We start from the raw sequence: 21,541 nt of genomic DNA on the forward strand, positions 1-21,541 counted from the left end.
GGCATTATCTTTTGACAGCAAAACACACCGCTCAGTCCGGTTTATAGTATAATTTTATTCAAATATGCGGGAGATAATATTGCATTACGAGCTATGTACGGCCAAGACAGCAATTACAGTACTAACCCAGTTTTGGGTTCGGATACCTCAGTTCAGTTCAATCGATTAGATCACCTAGTTCTTCTGCAGCTTGTCCACGTCCTGAATGTAATCAGTGCTGACTTTCACGATGGCGGCGCCAGTTCCCAAGCCCGCCAGGGTCGCCAGCAGCGCGTTGTCCTGTGGCAGGGCGGACTTGATGAGCGCCCAGGCCAGTACGGATCCCATGGAGAATAGGGTGGCGCCCAGCAGGGCGTACGCACCTCGCTTGTTGTTCTTCACGTCCTTCAGGTGGGGTCTGCCGTATATGTAGAAGGCACTGCCCACCACCGCGGAAATAAGGAACACGTTCGTCAGGTCCTTCTTGGGCAGGATTTTGGGCACGATCTGGGGGTTCATAACATTGACCGCAAGGGCTCCGTAGCTTACCAGGCCGTGCAGCGGTATGTAGTAGTTGAACACATTGTCCCGGGTGAAGGGCTTAAGTCCCACTTTGTCGCATATGCTGCAGGCGTCTTTAGACTGTGTGCCGGCCATTATTTTCGATGAAAATGCAACTTAATTTTTGGATCCCGGTGTGATGTGGTCAATGAGTCTTCTTCTTCTTGTTATGTAAAGAACAGGGTTGCCAAGTCGTGATAGATACGAAAGTTATGCCGGTCCTCGCGGACAATCTGCAGATTGAATATCACTGGTTCTGATAGATATAAAGATGTAAATGTTTTGACCCAAATATGTCAATGTTTGAGAGTTCGTAATCTGAAAACCTATCTGACAGTGAGTGTACGAAAACATGCCTTTTTAAACTTGATACGCGCATGTGAGTCGTTTTAGGCGTATTGCGTAATAGCAAAAAATTAACCCGGATATCTGGTGAATCTCTAATTCAAAAAAAAGGTTTATTGTTTTTAACTGGACTTTATCTTGGTAGATTTAATAAAATGTATGGTATATATTATTATTTTAGTGGTTCCGGAACAAGAAGTGTCAACTCTGTTGAACAGCCGGCACGGTGTGCGAAACCAGGTGGCAACACCAGCCGGCGCAGGAGAAGGAGTGGAGGAGTGACAGAGAGGTGGGAGGACCGAATGGGGAGAGACAGAGAGCGAAATAGGTGCGAAAAATTATAGTTGTGTAGCCTGGAAATTCCTCGATTTCAATTTGCAAAAAGTAAATATTAGCCGCCCCAAAGCAACGTCGATGAATGTGCGCGCCCCGCGAGCAGAGAACAAACAACACCAGCTCCTGAAGCACTCCAGTCCAGAGTTATCGCCGAGAGCCACAGTGCAGCAGATCCGTGGACGACATGTTGACGCACAAAACTTGTCAGGCACGTAAGAAAATGCAGGTGAGTGCGCCAATTGAAGACGGAGAGGTGGAAAAGCGGACACTTTAGCCCAAACTAATCTAATTAAACCGCCGGACGACAGGTTTCCTTCGTGATACGGGACGCCGAGGAGAAACAGCACCGGAATGGCGTCAACGCACTGCAGCTGGATGCCAATAACGGCAAGTTGTACTCCGCCGGACGCGACGCCATCATCCGAGTGTGGAATACACGGACGGACTCCAGCGAGAAGTACATACAATCGATGGAGCACCACAATGACTGGGTCAACGACATAGTACTTTGCTGCAATGGCAGAAACCGTGAGTTTCAGATCCACAAATCAGTTTGCCCTGTTATATATTATCCAATCTTCCGGACTCTTAGTTATTAGCGCCAGCTGTGATACCACGGTGAAGGTGTGGAACGCCCAGAAGGGCTTCTGCATGTCCACCCTGCGGACCCATCGCGACTATGTGCAGGCGTTGGCATACGCCAAGGATCGGGAGCAGGTGGCCAGCGCTGGACTCGACAAGGCCATCTTCCTGTGGGACGTGAACACACTGACCGCCCTCACGGCGAGCAATAACACGGTTACCACCTCTAGTCTAACCGGGTCCAAGGACTCCATCTACAGCTTGGCCATGAACCCATCGGGCACAGTAATTGTGAGCGGGTCCACGGAGAATATACTGCGTATCTGGGATCCCCGCACCTGTATGCGCAGCATGAAGCTGCGAGGCCATACGGAGAACGTGCGCTGCTTGGTGGTCTCGCCCGATGGAAACCAGGTGGTGTCTGGCAGCTCCGACGGCACGATTAAGGTGTGGAACCTGGGTCAGCAGCGCTGTGTTCAAACCATCCACGTACACAAGGAGGGCGTGTGGTCGCTTCTGATGAGCGAGAACTTCCAGTACATCGTTTCCGGCAGCCGGGATCGCAACATCATTGTAACCGAGATGCGAAACCCCAGTAACAAGACGCTTGTGTGCGAGGAGCAGGCGCCCGTGCTTAGTCTGGGCTACAACATAGACAAGACTGGGGTGTGGGCCACTACCTGGAACTCGGACATTCGCTGCTGGAAGCTGCCCATGTACGACAGATGTACAATGAATTCCTCGGGCGGAATGGACGCCCAGTGGACACAGGGCGGCACTGAGGTGGCTTGCATTAAAGGCGGTGCCGCCATCAAGGAGTGCGCGGTGTTGAACGACAAGCGTTATATAATAACCAAGGATTCACAAGATCAGGTCGTGGTGTACGATGTGCTGAGAGTAGTCAAAAAAGAGCAATTGGGCGCCGTTGACTACGAAGCGGAGGTGAAGAAGCGTAATAAGCAGGTTTACATTCCAAACTGGTTCACTGTTGATCTGAAAACCGGGGTGAGTTAAGCTCTATTGGAGCTTAAGTTCGTTTAACTTAATCATATATTGCAGATGCCAACGATTGTATTGGGCCAAGAGGAAGTCGATTGCTTTTCTGCTTGGGTTTCCATTGAAGCTGGGCTGCCGGAGTGCGTCGATCCCACAACAGAGATTAAGGTTCCTCGCTCATTAAACTTATATTCCACTAATGACAATTATTAATATGCTTGGTTTCTTATAGATCAACTATGGCAAACTGCTTCTAGAAGCACTGCTAGAGTACTGGACACCACCGCATAGCATACCACCAAACGAAATGGAACCCGATATGCATGGAAATGGCTACTTCCAAGTGCCCAAGCACACGCCCGTCATCTTTAGGTTAGTGTTCGTGATATAACCTTATCTACACCATAACTAGTTTCTCAAATTTCTGGCTTAATTAAACAGTGAAGTGGGCGGCCGCACTGTTTGCCGACTTTTAGTACGCGATGCGGCTGGCGATAGCGAAAGTACCCTGCTCCATGAAACAGCGCCACAGTGGGTGACTGACGTGGTAATCGAGAAGAACATTCCCAAGTTCCTCAAAATACCGTTCTTCCTGCAGCCCCACCCGCAAATGACCAAGCCGGAACGAACGAAGAAGGTAGACGTCCCTGACACCACGCAAAACTCATTTTAACACGTTTTATATTCACTTTTAAGGATCGTCTGGTGGCTAATGAATTTATTCAGTGTCGCAAGGTCTGCGAGCACGTGCTTGAAAAGGTGCTGAATGCGGAAACTACTCCAAGTGGGGGCAATGCTAACAATTCACTGCAGAATAGCCAGAGCGATGCTAATTCAGAGGGATCCCAACTGCCAGCTGAGGAACGAATTGAACTGTGGTGTAATGATGTGGTAAGATGATGGACAAATCTCTTTGAGAGGCCCTTGGTGACAGTCTTCCCTTAAAGGTTGTGGACCCCAACATGGACTTGCGTACGGTGCGCCACTTCATCTGGAAGCAGTCGACCGATCTTACGTTTCAGTACAAGACCAAACAGAATTTCAACTACGATGGTAAATAAGAGAGCTTACGCATAGACCAACACAAGAACACCATTCACAAACACAACGCATACTTGATTTCTGCAATTGCCATTGCCTAACCAAGAGTTGTGCTTATATATATCCGCCCCATAGGTTCGATCGGGGATAGCTTGGAGCGCGTGACGCGCAAGTATTGAACGCTGGCAAGTGATCTCCCGCTTAACCGAAGCAGTACCGATGCATTATTGAATGAGAACGAGATTCAGCAGATCGATTAACAATTTATATTTTTATAAGTTGATTTTGCAATGTATTTGAGTTAGCCTGCGATTCGTTTCGTCTCGTCTTGTGGACAAAAGAATCTGTACGAATTTAAAAGTGCAGCGGAGTACTTTTGTTTGTTCACTTCTCGTTAGGAATAAATATGTACTTCAGATTCAGACTTATAACAATTAAGCTTGCGACACACGTAGATAAGCATTGCAAAGGAGTAACTGCAGACATACCATTAAAACGTATTTGCATCTGAAGCAACTAGACCTAGAGTATTGCGCATATATGTATGTAATATTCACACTTGTTTCACATTAGGTTTATACATAATTATTTACATAGAACATAGGTATAAGTAATCTGTTAAAGATACAGAAAATTCAATGCAATGGTAGTAGCCCAACTTGTAAAGAGCTCTATGCAAGCCAATTTGTACATAAGTAATAAGCGAAAATCGAAAACCAGGATGAAAATCAATTAAAGTTATTAAATTATTTGGAAATCAAGCCTGTCTCTCAGCACCTAAAATGATTACCCCCCGCGTTTAACTAACAACTAAGAGTGCGCGCGCTCCTAACGCCGTCGTCGGGTGCCTGCCACTCGGGAATAGGACTCGATGCAGGTGAGCAAGCTGAGAAGCTGTTGCTTCAGCGTCGAGGGTATGTGGTATCCGTGGATAATCCTCCGTGGCGCGTTGCTCGTTCGGATCAGCCAGCGCGCAACCAGCCATAGGCAGTTTTCACGTAACGATCTCATCGGGAAGTGAATCAGCACTTCGCTGCGCACGTCAACCAGCTGGTCCGGACTGTGCTGGTTCTTGGGCACCCGCACCCGGATCGGCTGAAAGATCCTCTGCGAGCGTACGTGCATTCGTTCGCCCGTGTAGTAGTCCCGGAACAGCCAGCTGTGAGTGGTGAACGTGTTCACCCGGACCTCCTCGAAGGGCTTGAGGGTGAGGTACATGTTCTCCCGATCCCGCTCGCACACCCAGTATAAGTCCAGGGTGCGGTATGTGGTGTTTGCAAACAGCACGTACACCTCCACCTTTCCCTGATCAGCGCCCACCAGCTGCTGGCCGTCGCGGTTGTTCTGCGCTATCTGGAGCGCCATCTCCAGCAGGGTGCTAAGCCGATCTGCAATGGCTGCCAAATCAATTTTCGCTGTTTTTCGCTCGCACAGGTCCTCGGAATTTAATAAAATCAAAACACAACAAACTAACAACAAGTATAGATAAAATTCACTTCTTATCAGTTATGGTAACATTTTTCCTGCTGCATGTCCCCGCGCCTGGCCACACTTTCGATTACTGTCCTATCGATAAGGGGCAAATCAGCTGATTTGCTTCCGCCTCTAGCGAACAGTAAACAAATAAACCCCCAGAAATAACAAAATATGGCATTTTGCATAGCTGTAATTGGCAAGGATGTGAGTTTTATTATCCATTTGAGTACAATGAGTAGCATGACGAATTCCCACAGAATGCCCCCCTGTACCTGACCACATCCGACATGGAGCAGGAACTGGACTTGCAATACCACGTAAACGCCGCTTTGGATGTCGTGGAGGAGAAGTGTCTGATTGGCAAGGGAGCTCCGGAGTCCAAGGAGCTGTACCTGGGACTGCTCTACTCGACGGAGAACCACAAAATGTACTTGGGTGTAGTAATGCTGGTGAATTCGCAACTGAATGGTTGATTTCATTACAGCTACGGGTTTGTGACAAACACTCGGGTGAAATTCATAGTGGTCATCGACTCCAGCAACGTTGCTCTTCGGGAAAACGAAGTGCGAGCGGTGGGTATCCAAGTACTACCTAACTGAAAGCCCTTATACCTCATACTCTTTGTATCTTCCAGATCTTCCGAAATCTCCACTTGCTCTACACAGATGCCGTCTGCAATCCCTTTTACATTCCCGGCGAATCACTGACTTCCAAGTAAGCGGCCTTCTCCCTAATTAATAAATATGTTACTCTATGAATCACACATCACCTTAATATTTGCAGGAAGTTCGATCGTGCTGTCCAGAAATTGATGAGCGGCACTGCCTAGCTGTAGATTAATACTGAACGAATAATAAAGCGAATAATATATCAGATGCAGACGTTTTCTCAGGAGGGATGTCAAGGTGGGCCGGCCAAGTGCCCGCTCGAAGGTAGATTCAAATAGAGATACGCACCAGAGATACGCAAACCGGTCGTTGGTTGTCTAGCCGTAGCCAAATATTATGCTAATTTAATATTTTGTCAAAAATAATTCGAGAATTAATTATATCTTTACAATGTGTCTGACAGTTGGCACATAGTTAGTTAATGTCTACGCGTCAAACTCGTCTTCCGTCTGTTTTGGGCTTTGTTATGGGATTTATTGCAATCTTTAACTGAACGGCAATAACGAGGAACACATAAACATGTATTTTGTCTTTCTTATGCATAATTAATGAAATTAAATCCTACGCGTCTCCGGACTTGAACTTGGGCGCCACTGGCAGAGCATGTTTAGCATCAGAGCATAGAGTTTAGCATCAGAATGAAGAAATCACATAAAAAGCCGGCAGAAGTTCCAGTTCGATATCAGTAAGCCTTCTCAAGTCTTCCAACAATCAATATGAAGTTCTTCGTAAGTGGCTTTATCACAACTTGATCCTTTCAGGATACTAGTTGATTAATTACAATCTTTGTAGATTGCCTTCGCCTGCCTGTTGGCCGTCGCCCTCGCCAACGAAAACGCCAATGTTCTCCGTTCCGAGCAGGATGTGAATGTGAACAACTTTAAGTACGCTTATGAGCTGGACAACTCGGTCGATGTGAAGCAAGAGGGTAACCTTAAGGACAAAGAGTGGGTAGTGAACGGACAACAGGCGTGGCAATCTCCTGAAGGTGTACCCGTTTCCATCCAATACGTTGCCGATGCCAACGGTTACCAAGTGGTGTCTGCCAACCCTCCTCTGCCCACCCCACCCCCAATCCCAGAGGCCATCCTGCGTAGCCTGGAGTACATTGCCGGCCACCCACCCAAGCAATAAATTGTTTAAATAAATGTGTTGAAATTTACATTGCTAAACTTTTGACTTCTTACCAAAGGACCAACGCTTCTTAAACGGAGCATCCAAACATACGAATCCAGTAGCGGACAGAAACCAGCTTGTCAGGCTCAACCGTACGAATGAATTATATTAGTACGTACTATTTAGATCTGACAGATGGTCATTGTTGATCCGCCAAGCTGCCCCTGAACTTGGGGTCGACCCGAGAGTTTTCACTTTCTATATTGTTTACGATGCGAGGAATCCCCTTCTGCGCACCACTGAAAACAGCTGAATTATTAGGGGCTTCTTGCTACATTCAGAGCTCAAAATAAATGGAAAGGTTATAGGTATTTTTTCTGTGTGAAGACATTTAGCAATCCCTATCTAGTCATGTGATCGCGATGGGATAATCAGGCTCTTTGTTGTCATAATTTGCGATGCAAATGTTGGGCTTTCGGTCTTTGAAAGTGATGCGACCGTTTAAGTTGCGCGATGCAGATTGTGCCACTGCAATTATGACGTCGACGGGCAAAGTGAATGCCATCGCAAATTACGTGGTGCAACCAGGGGCAAAACTTGCAGTATCCGAGGTAACTAAAGTGGCCGATCCGCCGACGATCAAGGCTAAGCCTCGTCGGCTCTCAAATGTCAAAATAACATTGAAAAGCTTGCGCTCCGGTTACCGATTAGCCGCCAAATCGTCATTATGATTCTGATTTTGATTCTAGTTCGGATTCTGGGTCGTTGAGGCTAATCGCTCTGGAAGCACAACATGGAAAACCAGACAGAAACCCCGACGGATGGCAAGCGAAGAAAACTAAAATAATCTCAACGATGATGGATTGAGATGCCGAGAGGGCGATGTCAATGTGCCACCGAGCAGTCGGGGATCAGATCGGGAAACACTGCTGGAAAAATGCTGGTGCAATTCTATCCTTAAATTTTGTCATATCGCTACATGCAGAATTTTAAAATGTTTAAAAAACTATCTAAGCCATTTTCGTTTATATATTTTTTTTTTAAATTCCCATTCAACGCTCAAAATCCATATCGTTTCCTCCGTGTAACTCAATGAAGAAGTGCATACATTTTCCGGATTCTTTGCGGCGTAAAGAATTCCTTTCTCCAGCTCAGCTGTTGGCCATTACTAATTCCTGGCATTTTGAGAAATGTGTCGCATATATTACTTGCTAATAAATTAATAAGAGCATAAACAAATGGTCAATATGTCAGTGTGACGTCAATTTTTTGGCGGCTGCTTTGGCTGGCGCTGTCATAATTGGAAATCAACATTTGGTTTCCTCAATTTTTTCAATATTCCAAAGCAACATAAACAAATAAGTTGGCTTATTCAGAAAATGTGTGCCACGCAAACGGCTATTTTATTCAAATGTATAAATCAATTTGCATATCATGGCTGGCATTAAACAAAGCGAGAATGAATATTATGGCTGATTTAAATCTGAATATATACGCATACGAGTATATGTATGGGCATAGGAAACAGAATCGCAAAAGACAATATTCGAATCGTTTATAAAAATGTTTTAACACATTGCTCGTTTGATATTTCCATGTGCAAGTTTCGCTGTCTGTGTGTGGTATGATTCCATCCTCTTAATTAATGTCGATTTTTTAATTGCTCGTTAATTTGGTCGAGTTATAAAATGATTTTATGGGCACGGCGTGATTGATTCATAAAGCGTGACACTGAATTGGAAAATGTGATCAGATTTGATCAAATTATGAGGGGATATTTGATACATATTTTAATGAGCACCACTTAAGCGTACACTGAGCGAAATGCAACATCTGAACTACTGCCACTTTCGTTTGGAATTTGACTGACTCATTTCGTATGCTAATTTCCAAATAGAAGCGAAACCGAAAAGCTAAAGCCGTAGAACAGGGTTGGTTTTAAGTTTCAGTTTGAAGTTTGATGTTATTTAATTTGCTAAAAACCAAGACCAGTATCTGTCGTAAAAGTATAAAAAGAGATGTTTATTTGATTAAGGTTATTTAAGACTTTTTATCGTCATTAAGCGTGTTTAATCTCAACAGATGGTGACAGCGCATTTGAAACTGGTTTATCATCAGCATGATTTAGAATGATTCCATTTCCCTCCGAATCTGATAGTGATTTTCCCGCAGTGTTGGATAAAAATAGTCACTGTTAAGCTTAGCAAACTACTACAAAATCGTATTGGGTGGGTGGATGTGGATCGTCTGCTCTTGGTGGTGGTGGCATTGGTGGTGGTGGTGGTGCTGGTGGTGCGGGTTTCTGGTGGCCAGGCGCAGTAAATTCGGCAATGCTCAATGGTTTTACAGTGCTTTTCGTATTTTCCTTTTTTTCGCTCCACGAAAATTAGAAACACATTCTAAGATTTCCACAGGTCTGTGTGCGCGTTCACTTCTTTTGTTTATTTCGCTTGGTTTTATTTTCGAAATGCTGCTGAAAACCATAAATTAGCTTGTTACTTTTGGAATGCCTGGCGTTGTGTGTGGGTGTTTTCTGTTTTCCCTGTACTGGGAATCTCAAGAGCTAAATGAAGAAGTGGGGAACTGATTCAGTCGTTAGCGGTGATCGATCTGGTGAACAACTAGCACAGGATTTAACATGGAGAACATTGTGAGTGCAACTGGGTTATTGAAACCTAGGGCAAACACCTTGCACTTGAAAAAGTGTTATGGAACAGAGAAAATCCGTTTTTTTATCACGGATTTATACCAAATTACAAACAATGTAATGTGTAAAAACTCACTGAACGCATTTCTATGCTTTCTCCTCAGGACGAAGACCTGACCCCCGAGCAGATTGCCGTTCTGCAGAAGGCATTCAACAGCTTCGATCACCAGAAGACCGGCAGTATCCCCACCGAAATGGTGGCCGATATCCTCCGTCTTATGGGTCAGCCCTTCGACCGGCAGATCCTTGACGAGCTGATCGACGAAGTTGATGAGGACAGTAAGTATACTTAAGTCCTATATCGCGCTGTATCCAAGCTAACCCACCCAATTCTCCCGCAGAATCCGGTCGCCTGGAGTTCGAGGAGTTCGTCCAGCTGGCTGCCAAGTTCATCGTGGAGGAGGATGACGAGGCCATGCAGAAGGAGCTGCGCGAGGCCTTCCGCCTGTACGACAAGCAGGGCAATGGCTACATTCCCACCTCCTGCCTGAAGGAGATCCTCAAGGAGCTGGATGACCAGCTGACCGAACAGGAGCTCGACATCATGATTGAGGAAATCGATTCCGACGGCTCTGGCACCGTTGATTTCGATGGTAAGTGCGCGGACCAATTAGCCGCCGTCAGTCGGGCGATAAAGATCTTGGATTCCTTGGCCCCCTGCCAAGGTATTTTCCACACAAATTATATCAATTTGTTGCGGTGGAGCCCCCCGCCCCCAACCCGCTGACGAGGGGATACGCCCTTGTGGTGCTTTATTTATAGTTCTTTAGATCTTTACTCAGAAACAAGCAGAACATTTTGCCCCAGATTTCAAGGGGCTCTTCAACACTCCCATTTCAAAACCAATTTACTTTCTCATTTTTCGCCTTTTATAATTGGACGATCTGTGTACCAGTATTTAACAGACATTTTGTAAGGTATTAGGATAAATGATAGTGTAGTGAACTGGATTACCTTCAGTTCTTTTAGTATGTTGCATTAATAATAAAAGTATAATTCTGATGTATTATTCGGTAGGGACCAGCCCTAGTATTATTATTCAACCCATAATTAGAACGCCTTTGAGTTTTTGCCACTCAATTAATTATCTTTTTCTAATTTCATTTTCAGAATTCATGGAGATGATGACTGGCGAGTAAGCATTGTGGACCCATCGCATCTCAAAATTGTCTACCCCCAACACCCGAGGCTTGAATAAACGTTTTGTATTTTATTTCTACGATTGAGTAATCATAATTACGCTATAAATAATCCGCTCGTTCAGGAACTGCTTGAGTAGGAAAACCCCAAGCGCGGCAAACATTCTATGGCTGCAGTGCATCTGCATCCGAGTTGAGTCATCATAATTGCCGCCCTCTGGCGTGCGGATTATTATTAAATTTCGATGTTTGTGCAATGGGCTAGGAGGGGGCGTGGCCGTCTGCTCATTTGTGTGTTAATTTGGCAAGGCCACCCGGCGTATGAGTGATGCATGTTGCGCATACGCAACGTGGCCAGATGCATGTGCAGTTCTTTGTTTCAGTACATTCTCGGCGCGATCGCTGCCCGATCGCTGGCAGTGCGTGCACATTCCTTTTGCCACTTGGCTGGCGTTCTGGTCCGCACAGCTGTGACCATCCCAAGCAGAATAAGGCCCACTGACAACCTGCTAGATTTTTGCCTTTCCAAACAGCCATGTAGCTACCTACAGCCATCTATGCATGTGGCTGGCAAATGTCAATGAGCATTCTCCTTGTTGCCAAAAGATGTCAAGCATTTACGCTAAACTTGGCCGCCGCGACATGCGGTGAGTTTTCCCAAAACAGCGAAAAGAAGCAACTGCCCTTTCTGAAAAGTTTACGAAAAAAGGAGAAGGGGCTGGGGCAGATCGATGGGATGTTGGATGTTGCCACCAAGTGGAGCAACTCGTTTTGCGCAATGCTTAGTCTTTCGGCCGGAGGGTGTCGATATTAGTGGTATTTATTGCCGCTTCAGAGCCAGTTTTCAGTTTTTACCCAATCATTAGGTGAAAGGTCAAAGACTGGACCTGGACGCCCTGTGAAAGAGCTCAAATCGTGGCGGATTGTGTTGAGTGTCAGATTTATTGACATCCGCCTGGGCAGACTTCTCAATATGCGATTCTTGACACCGAGCGCATTAAAACGGTTTCCCAAACGTGCAATTCAATGGAGATGAAGCTGAAGCTGAATGATGATGATGCGCTCGAGCGTTGAGGGTTTCGATTGGAATCCAATTTACGAGCACCACCAGCAGCAGCAGTTGCTTGCTAATTTTTACCCACTAACCGAGGAGAGATGTGGCTGAGAGCGTTTGTTTAACAAGACAAGGTACATTGAGTAAACGAGATGCCGCCGTTAAGACAATAGTCGAACTGCATGGGCTCGCGGACGAGGGGCACCACCTCCTCCTCCCTTTTTCGTGCGATTGTTTTCTGCCCCAGCTGGAAACGGAGACTCAGCCACCACCACCACCACAGCTGCACACGATTGCAATAAATGCCATAAAGTATCAAAATCTCAGCACTCGCTCAAATCCGAGTTCCAAACTGCAAGCTGCAAGCGGCAAGCTCCGGCTGCAGTTTTCGTTCATTCCATTCCATTTGATTGCATTTGGCGCCAAACCAAGTATAAAAGCTGGAGAACCTGGGCTGCGATCGGCACACAAGTACCGTGACATTCGAGGAGCCACAACACGACACGCGGAGGCACTGCATCGCTGGTGCGGCAAAGGATTCACGTGGATTACCTCAGCTTTGTGGATAAATTAATTTGTGGATAATTTGTGGGTGCGCCAAGGATTCTTCTTACTAGTTCTCGACTGGAATCCAACAATCAGAAGATTGCTGACATGGCTCTTAAGTGGGTAAGTTCGGTGACAGCGAAAAAGGGACTTTGGATTAGAAAATTCAAAAGATCCAAGTGCTCAAATGATTCGGCTTGCAGAGTCCTTTGCAACTCTATTTGTATAACAATAAAGAGCTTTTTAAAGAGCTTAACCAATTTATCCTGAATAATATTCCTTCATGAAATGGGAACCTCGACTAATAAGTTAAATCAGAAAATAATTTTGAAATATTAAGTATGTATATTTCAATATTTGAATATAAGACCTATTGTCATATTTCCGTTTATATTCTTATCAGATTTAATTGTAAAATCAGAAGTACTAATATTTCCTTTATACAAGCTCCTTTTTTTTTTTAATACAATCTAATGAAACGATCATAGGACTTTAAATTTAATTGAATTCAATTTTCAATACTCAATTAAAATTTAGTATATGTACAGCTTAAAACGATGGATTTAGGACATTGTCTCATCAAAAATCAGGATGAAAATGGAATAGATTATAGGAAACTTGAAGTTCGATTATTCTTTAAGCAGTGTGTTGTCCAATCTCAACCTGGCAATTCTGCGAAAAAGAACGTGTTCAAACAATAGACCAGTGGAGTGTCCCATCTTGGAGTGCTAAATAGCCAAGGGTTTCCCCATTGCACTTAGCATATCCAATTGTCTTGGAAAGACCGAGTAATCCCCGCGAAACGCATAAATTAACAGCCCATTTGCAATCGGAGATGGCGGATGGCACGCAAAGTTGCCCAAGATGGTCTTGGTCGTGGCCGACCCGCCTCCAAAGCAGATCATCGAAATGGAAGCAGTGGCGACCCTATTGGCAGCCCATTTGCAATTACCGCAATTATATTTGCGGTTGCGAAACGCTGTCGAAGATGTCTGCTAGGTGGTCACGAACTCCAAGAGGCTCCCACAGACTCATCGAGGCATTCTGGCCAAAGGGGCAGGCGTTGGTTGTTCAGTTGCATGTGCCACAGTCGCCGGATGAGTCAGTGTGGCAAATGTCAGAATTTCCACAATATTACATTATTACAATGCTCGGCGACAATCCGACTGCGGCTGTGGCGACAAGTGAGCTCATCATCGCGCCAATCGATGGAGCTGCTGGGTTTATGGCCTAGTGGAATCCGTAAACGGTTTAAACTTCAACTTGACACTCGTAGCTCGTGGAGCAGCCCCAACCTCTCCGCTCCGTCTACCTAACCTTCCCAGCCAGCGATTCTCTGCGGACCCTCGGTTCACACGCTGCTGCATCTTCAGACGTCTTCTGTCTAACAAGAAGTCCATAAATATCAGAGTTCGCCTCAGGCTGAGACAATGATGAGCTCGTTTGTGATAGTCAAGAGTCCACGCTGCACTTGCAGCCTTAATGGGCGACGACGATCGGATGCAACAATGGAAAACGTGAGCGGATCGGATTGCGCCGCTCTGTCAATGGCCGAATGCTTCATTGATGAAATGGCCGACATTTGGCTACACTCTTGACCCCTTTGGAGGTTCCGAGCGAGGTCATGATGCCCACTTGGCCGCGATATGTAACAGGGCTTAGTTAATGACAGTATCAATTAAAGGTTCTTATTGGATTTTGAGGTTTGGGAAAGGCTTTTCGCGTTTAAATTTGGTAGATAACATTTTGTTTTTTATGAGTTACCTTTAAGCACTTGCTTTTAAACTTAAAATGAACATTTATGACACATAATTACTATCATAGCTCCTATGATCTTCAATTGTAAAAAGAACGTAGGTCCAAATGAGACATTTAAAATCGTTAAAAATTAACTTGCTTAAGCAGTAAATTCCACTTTTTATAGCGGTCATTAAATAACTATTTCATCATTTGTAAAGATTTTTGTATGTCGTCTTCAGATTTATGAACTACCCAAAGTTATAGAGCCAATTTTTGAACAATTAGCCACCTCTATGATTTTTCATTGGAATTTATTTTGCCATAAAATAAGAAGATTTGCCTTAGGCCAAATTGAGAGCGTGGATCGCGATTGAAAATGCTAGACTCGGATGAACTTTCCATGTGCTTGCATAAATTTGTGAACTTACCAGGCAATCCCTATTTGCATCGATCTTTTTCAGGCTCTGGTGGTCACGACGCTGGTGGTTGCCCAAGCAGCCAAGCTGGATAACAACTACCTGCCTCCACCTGCAAGTGCGGCCAGTGCGGGCGGCAGTCCGGGAGCAGGGCTCCAGGGACCAGGAGGTGGCTTCGGCGGAGGTGGTGGCGGTGGAGGATTCGGTGGTGGCGGAGCGGGTGGAGGTTATGGAGGAGGCGCCGGCGGTGGACCAGCTGGTGGCTTCGGGGGAGGTGCCGGTGGAGCGGGTGGTGGCGGAGCTGGCGGCTTTGGGGGAGGTGGTAACAACGGACTAGGTGGCTTCGCAAACGGTCGACCCATTGCTCCTGGCGGTGGTGGTAGCGGTGGCGCACCTGCTCCACGCCCCAGTCCGCCAGGTGGTGCTCCACCAGCTTCTGGACCTCCCATCCCGATTCTCTCCTTCGTCAACGAGAACGACGGCGATGGCAACTACCGCTTTAGCTACGAGACCGGAAATGGTATCAAGGCCCAGGAGGAGGGCACCGTCAAGAACAAGGGCTCTGAGAACGAAATCCCCTCCGTGATGGGCTCGTACTCCTACACAAATCCCGAGGGCGAACTCGTCGAGATCATGTACACGGCGGATGAGAATGGCTTTGTGCCCTCCGGCAACGCCCTGCCCACTCCACCGCCCATTCCGGAAGCGATAGCCAAATCTCTGGCTGCCCAGGGCATCTCCATTCTGCCGGGTGGCGGATACAGCGGAGGTCCTGGAGGACAGGGTAAGTATCTATGCAAAAAGCCAATATATTTCTCTACCACTTCATTGCGCACTTTTGTTTGCAGGCGCAGGTGGTGGCGGAGGCGGTGGTTCGGGATATGGAGGCGGATCCGGATTTGGAGGCGGTGGCGCAGGAGGAGGATCCGGTGGAGGCGGAGGTGGAGCTGGAGCTGGTAGTGGCGGTGGATATGGATCAGGTAAGATATCTATTTAAATTGCATTTGGGCCTTTTGCTAACTTCTACTTCCTTACTTTTACAATAATTATTTTTAGGAGGCGGCGGTGGTCGCGGTGGAGGGCCTGGAGGTCCAGGTAAGCGAAAGAGTCTTTAAAAAATACTTTTTAAAACTATACTTTGTTTCTTTTTTAATTACCAGGTGCGCCAGGTGGCGGCGGATTTGGAGGTCAAGGTAAGACATGACTTACACCATGATTACACTTGGATCTAAGCAAATTATTTATTTTTTAGGAGGTGGTGGAGGCTATGGAGGAGCAGGAGGCGGAAGTGGACGTGGCGGTTCTCCAGGAGGACCTGGTAAGTCAATTATTTCCGCTTTTTTATGTGAACTTTTTCTACAGAAGATCCGTATTTACATACTTCTATTTATATTTTATCATACATTTTAGGAGCACCAGGCGGCGGCGGATTCGGTGGTCAAGGAGGTGCTGGCGGCGGATATGGAGGTGGCGGCGGCGGAGGCCGCGGTAGTGGTGGAGCACCAGGAGCTCCCGGTAAGTTTGCGAACAGTGTTACTCTATAGTCACTCGAAACTTATTATTCTCTTCACCCGAAGGATCACCTGGCGGAGCAGGTTTCGGAGGTCAAGGTATTTAACTCCCCCTTTCGGTGTGTTTCAGATTGAAACTATTTATACTTTGTAGGTGGTGGTGGAGGATTCGGAGGTGGCGGTGGACGCGGCGGTTCTCCTGGTGCTCCCGGTGAGTTCATCATTTCATTTACTTGATTTTGAAAATAGCCCATTGCTTATTCTTAGGATCACCAGGCGGAGGCGGATATGGTGGCCAGGGAGGAGCTGGTGGCGGCTATGGAGGCGGCGGCGGTCGCGGTGGTGGTGGTGGAGGAGCACCAGGAGCTCCAGGATCCCCAGGAGGTGGCGGATTTGGAGGTCAAGGTAGGTTATAATAAGACTTTCCGGACATCCACTTTATGAAATCCATTCATCTTGTAGGAGGTGGAGGCGGATACGGAGGCGGAGGCGGCGCTGGTCGCGGAGGTGCCCCAGGAGCTCCAGGTAAGTTAATTATATAAATGGATTGTTAAGAAAAATAAGAAAATGTTAATTTAGGATCACCTGGTGGGGGAGGATTTGGCGGTCAAGGTAAGTTAGCATAATATTATTCCAACTACAGGTGTTAAGTGCGGCATATTTATCTTGTAGGGGGTGGTGGCGGATACGGAGGAGGAGCCGGTCGTGGTGGCGCTCCAGGAGCTCCAGGTGAGTATATTAATATATGTTCCTTAGTGGCATGATGTTAAACATACCATCCCTATTTTAATTACACTGCGCAATTTACATTTTATATTAATTAAACAAATAATTATTTCTTAGGAGGTGGTGCCGGCTTTGGCGCAGGCGGTGGTCGCGGTGGTGCTGGAGGAGCTGGTGGTGCTGGAGGAGCTGGTGGTGCTGGAGGAGCTGGAGGAGCACCCGGTGGACCCGGTGAGTATCCTCGGCTTCAGTGACTAAGAGTTCATTTTATGTTCCTACTTTGTGACAACCTGTTGATGGGAACTAATAACTGTTCTCTTTTTCAATTTAGGATCTCCAGGCGGACCAGGTTATGGCGGAGGTGCTGGTGGCCCAGGTAAGAAGCATTAGATTCATCAACTGGCTCTTACAATCTGTGTGGCTTATTGCAACTGCAAAGCTTAGTCTCATTCATCTTCATGAGAAAATGCTGCGAAGAGCTGTATTTAACCAGTTGTCTTCCCACACATTTCAATTTTTTGCCAAGCCTTGGTCTGTTGTTTTTCCCACGATCTAGTAACGATCATTCATGAATAAAACATTTTGGCTGAAAGCGGTCCTTTTGAAGTCGCCAGATTATAATAACTTTAAAGACTGCTTTAAATAATTACAATCTATCTGTTTACATAAGTTAAATGCCCATCTAAGCACGATCGTTTTATTTTGCTTTTAAGGAGGCGCCGGTGGACGTCCAGCAGGTCCAGGATTGCCCGGCAACCAGTACGTTCCACCGCCAGCTGGTGGCGGAGCACCCGGCTCGCCAGGCAGACCAGGATCAGGAGGAGCACCCGGCACCGGATCGCAATACATTCCACCTCCGCCGGGAGCGCCGGGCGGAGGTCGTGGAAACGGAGAGTTCAATCCTCAGACGGGCTATAGCTATTAACACCAGATTAAATTCCGAAGCGCCAATCAAATCTCTCAAATCGAAGAATTTCTTTCACTAAACAATTTATTTATTTATATAAGCTTTTCTCCCTTTTCTTCTCTGACAATGTGTGTGTGCAACTATCGAAATAAATGATTATTATAAAATTGTATCTTTGATTGTATCATTTTGCCCCAGTGAACTGCGGAAATTAAAACCACCATTTTGACTTTTCAGATGCATGTATTTCATGCCTTTGAGTTGCGACTACATCGTTAAGCTAACCAACCGTTTGAATGACATTGAATCGTTGTTATTTCTTTGGCGACTTCTTGAAGCGTCTGCCGTACTGGTTATAGCCATAGGGATCCACCAGGTTGTTGGGTCTGCCCCTCAGTTGTTGGGTGATTAGCGCCTGTTGCTGCTGCTCGTTTTGCTGCTCCTTCTGCTGCTGCTGCTGCTGTTGCTGCTGTTGCTGTTGCTGCTGCTGTTGCTGTTGCTGGTTGAGATTCTGCTGCTGTTGTGCCTGTTGCGCTGTCAGATTGCTGCCAAACGATTGCTGGCCAAATTGCCCGGCATACTGGCCGGGAAAGTTGCCGGAATGCAGCTGATTGAACGGCTGATCCGGTTGGTATTGCCCGGAGTTTGGCTGCTGCTGCTGCTGGAATACGCGTTGCTGTTGCAGCTGTTGCTGCTGCTGCTGCTGCTGTTGCAGCGGGGTCAACGGCTGTTGTCCTGGAACCTGGGGACGAAAGGGGGCGTTGGGCAGTGGGGGTGGCAGCTGGCGGAAGGGCGTCTGGTATGGATTCAAATTGGGATTCAGCAAGCCCTGTTGATAGGGCTGGGCACCCGCGAAGTATTGCGGGGTAGATGGAATCCCCGTGCCCTCCGCTCGAAATCCGTTCTCATCGGCGATGTAGCGCACTGTGATGGGTGTGCCTTCAGGTGAGGTGTACGAGTAGGATCCCTGAATTACCTGTTCATTCATAAATAAAGCGGTTGAAAAACAGCACCCAAAAGCATGAAATGCATTTTGTAGTTTTAGATAGCTTTACGCCGAAAAGATTGCAACAAAATTGTGTCTAAATTTGAATTTGATGGTCGTTAGGTTTTTGAAAATAATTTACCCGAGTTCTTGTTTGGAAACATGCCTAAGGAGCTTGTTCTAATAAAAGAATAACCCAAAAATTAGTTGTAAACATCAACGAACGCATCTTAAGAGACGGACACAATTTTGCAGTGATCTCTACTGTGGGATCATTTAAAAGTCCATCTTCAAAAGGTTCGTGATCAATGGAAACAGAAAACCCACCTGTGCCTCGACGCCCTCACCATACCCCAAGTTCTTAACGTATCCCTGTGCCTGGGCAGTGGTTCCGTCGGCCGACGAGTATCCGTAGGAGAAGCTTCCATCCAGATTGAGTTCGTTTTGGTAGGCGGTGATGGGCACGTAGTTTTGTTGCTGGTACTGGTTGTAGCGGGTATAGGGGTTCTGCAGAGCAGCTCCAGTGAGCGGAGGTGCCAGTGGGTTCAGGGGATTCCGCTGCCCAGGAAACAGGCCCTGACCCTGAACGGGATTGGGTTGGCGTCGCTGGAAGGGATTGACCGGCTGTGGCAGCGGCTGGAGCGGAGGCACCTGCGGACGTTGTCCCTGGAAGCCGGTTCCAGGTAACTGAGCCTGGCTGGCGGAGAACCAGAGGCTGGCCAGCAGACAGGCCACCCAGCGGAGGTGCTGGAATCGAGGGGCACGGGGTACCGACATTTAGGCTGTCAGTGGGCAGGTGCCGTGGATCATAAATCTCGGAAACGGAGCACAAATTACACGCTCGATAAACCCGACGATTCACTTAGGGAGCTGGGAAACACTGGTGATGCTGAGAGGCTGAGAGATTCAATCGCGTACCGAAGCAAATCCGTTGCCGCCACTGGAAGTCACTGATCGAAAGCCGTGCCACGACTGCAATTGCGGCTCCCACCGGCGGCCGTATTTATGCGGATCTCGATCGTCGGTTCTGGGGGTTCGTCAGGCCCTAAAGCTCAGCTCAGTTATGGTCAGAACAATCAACCGCTTCCTGTGCCCTGGCCTGGCTATCGGCTTCTGACTGCATCTCGATGGCAATCTCGCGGGCGGCCAGTGTAATTTATCTGCGTGTTAACAAGCCGCTGGGGTGGCAGCTTTATTGGTTTTTTATCGGCCATTGACAGAAGGACAAACGAATTTCGTCTGGCTGCGACTACTGCTCCGGCTTCGGCTTCGGCCTGGGCCTGGGCTGATTGATATCTTCATGGTGGCCCACCGGCCTTCTTCCGCGCACTTGTTTATGAGCCGGCCCCCATATGCAAATTCTGGCTCTTTTTGCTCCAGCACTTGTCTTCGCATCTGCCTCGAAGGTGTTTGCTTGAGTTATGTGCTGACAGTGGATAGCCCCTCAATTTCCCTTGGTCAAGGTGGAAGTCGGACCTCAACTTGGCCTACAAACATCATTTGTCAAATGGCATACTAATCAAATGAGATACTGCCTATCCCCAGGATAGCTTGAGAGCTTTTCGGGCCCGAGGTGTTCCATTGTTCCACGCTCCAGTGGGGTTAATCATCAATCTCTGTGCGACTGGGATTGCTCATGTCTAGGTGTGATGTGGTCGCCATCACTCATTTGTTACTGCCAAGTATCTGACAGATACATTTTCGTTTGTCATCAGTGCGAGCTGCCATTAAAAGTCGAACATGTCTTGTTTCATGTTCAGCTCCATCTATAATTGCATATGCTAATTCTGTGGATGTTTTTCAATCCGATGCGAGGTCAAATTTCGCGTTGGGGTTATGGGTCACCACGCAATTGCGAGATTATGATTATTTTTAAATCTAAGCTTGTATCTCGATTTCCGCCAGAATAAGTCATCATTTGTGTTTTTTGATGGAAAGTTGTGCGAATAGTGTCAGTTAAGCTTAAGGTGCCTTGGTAATTTGGGAATCTGCCTAAAAGACGACTAGCAATTTGTAGTTAGGAAATATTAAAGCTGAGCCGAAAAGTGAGCTACATAAATATTTAAAGTCCAAATAAGTTCCTCTTTGGAACTTTTTGGGTCCTAACGATATTTTAATACACTTCGCTTGGAAATTTTAGCACATGCCAAGCAAGACAATTTAATAACTAATGGATATTTTTAGTTTGAACATAAATTGTTAAGATACAAAAAAAATAACTCCTTTGGATCTAAAACAGTTCGGTTACCTACTTTCATCTGCTTTTGCTCTTCTTTTTGTAACTATTAATTAAAATGGGTATTTTAATTTTTAACTTTTTAATTGCTTATGAATTTCAAGAGTGCGCTATTTTGGTAATATTTTAGATGCATAAACCATATATTTTATAGTTTTATAGCCCATATATGGGAAGTCAAATCAGCGACCGTGGGAATTTGTTAAGTAGCTTAATGTTCTGCTAGTTTGTTTATCGCAAGCCCCTTGTTTTCAATCCACTTAAGAATTTGTGGTCTTTTTGGTTGCTTTCTTTAATGTTAAATGACGCCTACGCTTGTACAATGTTTTGACCCAATAAGCAGCAATAAAACTAAGTGTCAAGTATTAATTATAAATATGTTTTAGCCCATATTGGCCAACAGTTGCCTGATTGATTTGCCATTTGAATAATTCGCAAACTTGGGGTATAAATAGCCATAAAACAAAGCTCCAAAAT

General features: G+C 46.3%; 8 protein-coding genes across 10 annotated transcripts; 5 read left to right on the top strand and 3 right to left on the bottom strand.

Annotated features, from left to right (window-relative positions):
- Nucleotides 1-35: 35 nt before the first annotated feature.
- LOC6529295 lies at nucleotides 36-952 on the bottom strand. The gene has a single exon (XM_002090264.3). It carries the CDS (start codon nucleotides 634-636, stop codon nucleotides 175-177), a length of 462 nt encoding a protein of 153 aa, XP_002090300.1. The 5' UTR covers nucleotides 637-952; the 3' UTR covers nucleotides 36-174.
- A 123-nt stretch (nucleotides 953-1,075) lies between these two features.
- LOC6529296 (WD repeat-containing protein 48 homolog) lies at nucleotides 1,076-4,356 on the top strand. Its single transcript, XM_002090265.3, has 10 exons — nucleotides 1,076-1,213; nucleotides 1,281-1,447; nucleotides 1,530-1,749; nucleotides 1,814-2,808; nucleotides 2,863-2,967; nucleotides 3,032-3,171; nucleotides 3,241-3,436; nucleotides 3,496-3,690; nucleotides 3,747-3,852; nucleotides 3,976-4,356. The coding sequence occupies exons 2-10, from the start codon at nucleotides 1,406-1,408 to the stop codon at nucleotides 4,017-4,019; spliced, it is 2,043 nt and encodes a 680-aa protein (XP_002090301.1). The 5' UTR covers nucleotides 1,076-1,213; nucleotides 1,281-1,405; the 3' UTR covers nucleotides 4,020-4,356.
- On the bottom strand, nucleotides 4,093-5,349 carry LOC6529297 (protein Vhl). Its single transcript, XM_002090266.4, has one exon. It carries the CDS (start codon nucleotides 5,203-5,205, stop codon nucleotides 4,669-4,671), a length of 537 nt encoding a protein of 178 aa, XP_002090302.1. The 5' UTR covers nucleotides 5,206-5,349; the 3' UTR covers nucleotides 4,093-4,668.
- Nucleotides 5,350-5,379: 30 nt separating this feature from the next.
- LOC6529298 (trafficking protein particle complex subunit 2-like protein) lies at nucleotides 5,380-6,189 on the top strand. Its single transcript, XM_002090267.4, has 5 exons — nucleotides 5,380-5,520; nucleotides 5,574-5,743; nucleotides 5,801-5,888; nucleotides 5,951-6,030; nucleotides 6,100-6,189. Exons 1-5 carry the CDS (start codon nucleotides 5,488-5,490, stop codon nucleotides 6,143-6,145), a joined length of 417 nt encoding a protein of 138 aa, XP_002090303.1. The 5' UTR covers nucleotides 5,380-5,487; the 3' UTR covers nucleotides 6,146-6,189.
- Nucleotides 6,190-6,565: 376 nt separating this feature from the next.
- Nucleotides 6,566-7,146, top strand: LOC6529299 (cuticular protein 47Eg). The gene is made up of 2 exons (XM_002090268.4): nucleotides 6,566-6,712; nucleotides 6,777-7,146. Exons 1-2 carry the CDS (start codon nucleotides 6,701-6,703, stop codon nucleotides 7,116-7,118), a joined length of 354 nt encoding a protein of 117 aa, XP_002090304.1. The 5' UTR covers nucleotides 6,566-6,700; the 3' UTR covers nucleotides 7,119-7,146.
- A 2,470-nt stretch (nucleotides 7,147-9,616) lies between these two features.
- On the top strand, nucleotides 9,617-11,020 carry LOC6529300 (troponin C). Its single transcript, XM_002090269.4, has 4 exons — nucleotides 9,617-9,750; nucleotides 9,912-10,086; nucleotides 10,149-10,400; nucleotides 10,918-11,020. Exons 1-4 carry the CDS (start codon nucleotides 9,739-9,741, stop codon nucleotides 10,944-10,946), a joined length of 468 nt encoding a protein of 155 aa, XP_002090305.1. The 5' UTR covers nucleotides 9,617-9,738; the 3' UTR covers nucleotides 10,947-11,020.
- Nucleotides 11,021-12,437: 1,417 nt separating this feature from the next.
- LOC6529301 (glycine-rich cell wall structural protein) lies at nucleotides 12,438-17,983 on the top strand. 3 transcript variants are annotated; one of them, XM_002090270.3, is made up of 16 exons: nucleotides 12,439-12,669; nucleotides 14,748-15,486; nucleotides 15,551-15,682; nucleotides 15,759-15,797; nucleotides 15,863-15,895; nucleotides 15,955-16,020; nucleotides 16,113-16,217; nucleotides 16,280-16,312; nucleotides 16,368-16,424; nucleotides 16,481-16,618; nucleotides 16,676-16,738; nucleotides 16,793-16,825; nucleotides 16,886-16,942; nucleotides 17,057-17,167; nucleotides 17,268-17,312; nucleotides 17,650-17,983. In XM_002090270.3, exons 1-16 carry the CDS (start codon nucleotides 12,655-12,657, stop codon nucleotides 17,859-17,861), a joined length of 1,878 nt encoding a protein of 625 aa, XP_002090306.2. In that variant the 5' UTR covers nucleotides 12,439-12,654; the 3' UTR covers nucleotides 17,862-17,983. The 3 variants fall into 3 exon arrangements, with proteins under 3 accessions (XP_039228464.1, XP_002090306.2, XP_015052287.1); XM_039372530.2 differs by lacking the exons at nucleotides 16,793-16,825; nucleotides 16,886-16,942 and having other exon boundaries at nucleotides 12,438-12,669; XM_015196801.2 differs by lacking the exons at nucleotides 15,955-16,020; nucleotides 16,113-16,217; nucleotides 16,280-16,312; nucleotides 16,368-16,424; nucleotides 16,481-16,618 and having other exon boundaries at nucleotides 12,441-12,669.
- An 83-nt stretch (nucleotides 17,984-18,066) lies between these two features.
- Nucleotides 18,067-19,815, bottom strand: LOC6529302 (signal transducer and activator of transcription C). The gene is made up of 2 exons (XM_002090271.3): nucleotides 19,156-19,815; nucleotides 18,067-18,819 (listed from the first exon to the last, which is right to left on the bottom strand). The coding sequence occupies exons 1-2, from the start codon at nucleotides 19,603-19,605 to the stop codon at nucleotides 18,157-18,159; spliced, it is 1,113 nt and encodes a 370-aa protein (XP_002090307.1). The 5' UTR covers nucleotides 19,606-19,815; the 3' UTR covers nucleotides 18,067-18,156.
- Between the last annotated feature and the right edge of the window lie 1,726 nt (nucleotides 19,816-21,541).

This window comes from Drosophila yakuba, chromosome 2R (assembly GCF_016746365.2).
Source record: "Drosophila yakuba strain Tai18E2 chromosome 2R, Prin_Dyak_Tai18E2_2.1, whole genome shotgun sequence".
Taxonomy (NCBI): domain Eukaryota; kingdom Metazoa; phylum Arthropoda; class Insecta; order Diptera; family Drosophilidae; genus Drosophila; species Drosophila yakuba.